Source organism: Cynara cardunculus (assembly GCF_001531365.2).
Source record: "Cynara cardunculus var. scolymus isolate 2C chromosome LG 5, CcrdV1, whole genome shotgun sequence".
Taxonomy (NCBI): domain Eukaryota; kingdom Viridiplantae; phylum Streptophyta; class Magnoliopsida; order Asterales; family Asteraceae; genus Cynara; species Cynara cardunculus.
The window spans coordinates 9,879,316-9,880,836 of record NC_037532.1 but is presented as its reverse complement, the minus strand read 5'-3'; the positions used below and the strand labels follow the sequence as shown (position 1 = coordinate 9,880,836).

General features: G+C 33.9%; 1 protein-coding gene across 1 annotated transcript; it reads right to left on the bottom strand.

The window, feature by feature from the left end:
- Positions 1-172: 172 nt before the first annotated feature.
- On the bottom strand, positions 173-613 carry LOC112512792. The gene has a single exon (XM_025118934.1). It carries the CDS (start codon positions 611-613, stop codon positions 173-175), a length of 441 nt encoding a protein of 146 aa, XP_024974702.1.
- Between the last annotated feature and the right edge of the window lie 908 nt (positions 614-1,521).

Below are 1,521 nucleotides of genomic sequence, written 5' to 3'. Positions count from 1 at the left end.
ATAGAGTTAATTAATTTATATAATTATAGTATAGATTAAAAGTTAAAAAGGTAAAGGATATATAATAGAAAAATATTTAAAAAGTGAAAATTAAAAATATCAAAGGATTAAAACTGAAAAATAAAATAAATTGGTTTTAATTGGTTTTAAGATTCACTTTTATACACGATGGCTATTGGAAACAGTTGAGGATACCAAGTAAGTTTCTATCGTTGGTTCTCGACCATTCCCCAAAGAAAACAATGTCGTCGACATACTGTAGATGAGATACTTCAATTTGATCTTTATCAACCTTCACCCCTTCAAATGTCCTTCTACTTGTTGCTACTTTCATAGCCACACTTAGACCTTCCGCTGCAATTATAAAAAGAAATGCTTGTCGAACTCCCCTCGACATTTGGAATTCCTCAGTTGGAGAGCCATTGACAAGCATAAAGATGGATGCAGATCTCAAGCACACTTGGATCCATTTACACCATTTTTCTCCAAAACTCATATGTTTCATAGTATTTAGTAAGAAGTCCCAATTGAGGCTATCGAATGCCTTTTGGAAATCCAATTTCAAAGCAAGAAGCTTCTTCCTTTCCCCTTCTAAAGAAGTCCACCATTTCATTTGCGATTAAGACACCATCAAGAATGTATCTGTCTTTGATAATGGCGATTTGAGATTCACTGATTTAAACTGCATCCTCACTAGATAGCTTCGAATTCTATTGCTGGCAAATGAAGGCCGGTTAGGAGATTTTTCTGCAAAAATGTCTTTAAAGTATTCAAAGAGAGTCCGTTTCAAAATCACTGGATCCTCACATCATTTCCCATTTACCATCAAACCAACGGATACTATTTTTGTTATGCCGACCTCGAATTCATGTATGGAAGAACAATGTATTCTCATCCCCTTTGATATCCCACTTAAAACGAAATTTTTGTTTGGCCATTTTAGTTTTTCTAGAATTCTTTTCAAGCCATTGCCTTCTAGCATCTTTCCACTTTGACAGTTCATCTTCATTTAAATATCTCAATTCCTTCTTTGAATCTATCGATATCTTTATCCAACTTCTCAATCTTGTTTCTACTTCATGACTTTAGTCTTCTGAAACATGGAAACAGTCTAACTTACTTAGCTTTGATCCATCTGCATCGACCCTAATGAAAAACCATTTCTAAAGTTCTCTGAGTTCTACATAAATCCAATTCTTAACCTTTGGATTAGATCTACAATCTGAACATTCATAATCACAAAATTGTCACGAGACTTCTCAATAATCACAAAATTGCCACCGTGCAACTTTAGACCATTAGATTATTAACTTATAAAGTTGATCAATGAACATAAATTGATCTTACGGGTCTCACGAAAAACCTTTGGTATCACGTGAACCCAACCCTGGTTTACTTAGTTTATCAGGTAAGTATCACAAAGACACATGAATTTAACTTTTGAAAAAGCATGGTAAGAACCGAAATTTTATCCGGTAAGTAAAGGTGATTACTCTTACTCGTTTACCAGGTAAGATTATT

Bases quoted from the DNA above. Each gene is read 5' to 3' on its own strand.
- LOC112512792 (XM_025118934.1), bottom strand. From the start codon at position 613: ATGAAATGGTGGACTTCTTTAGAAGGGGAAAGGAAGAAGCTTCTTGCT.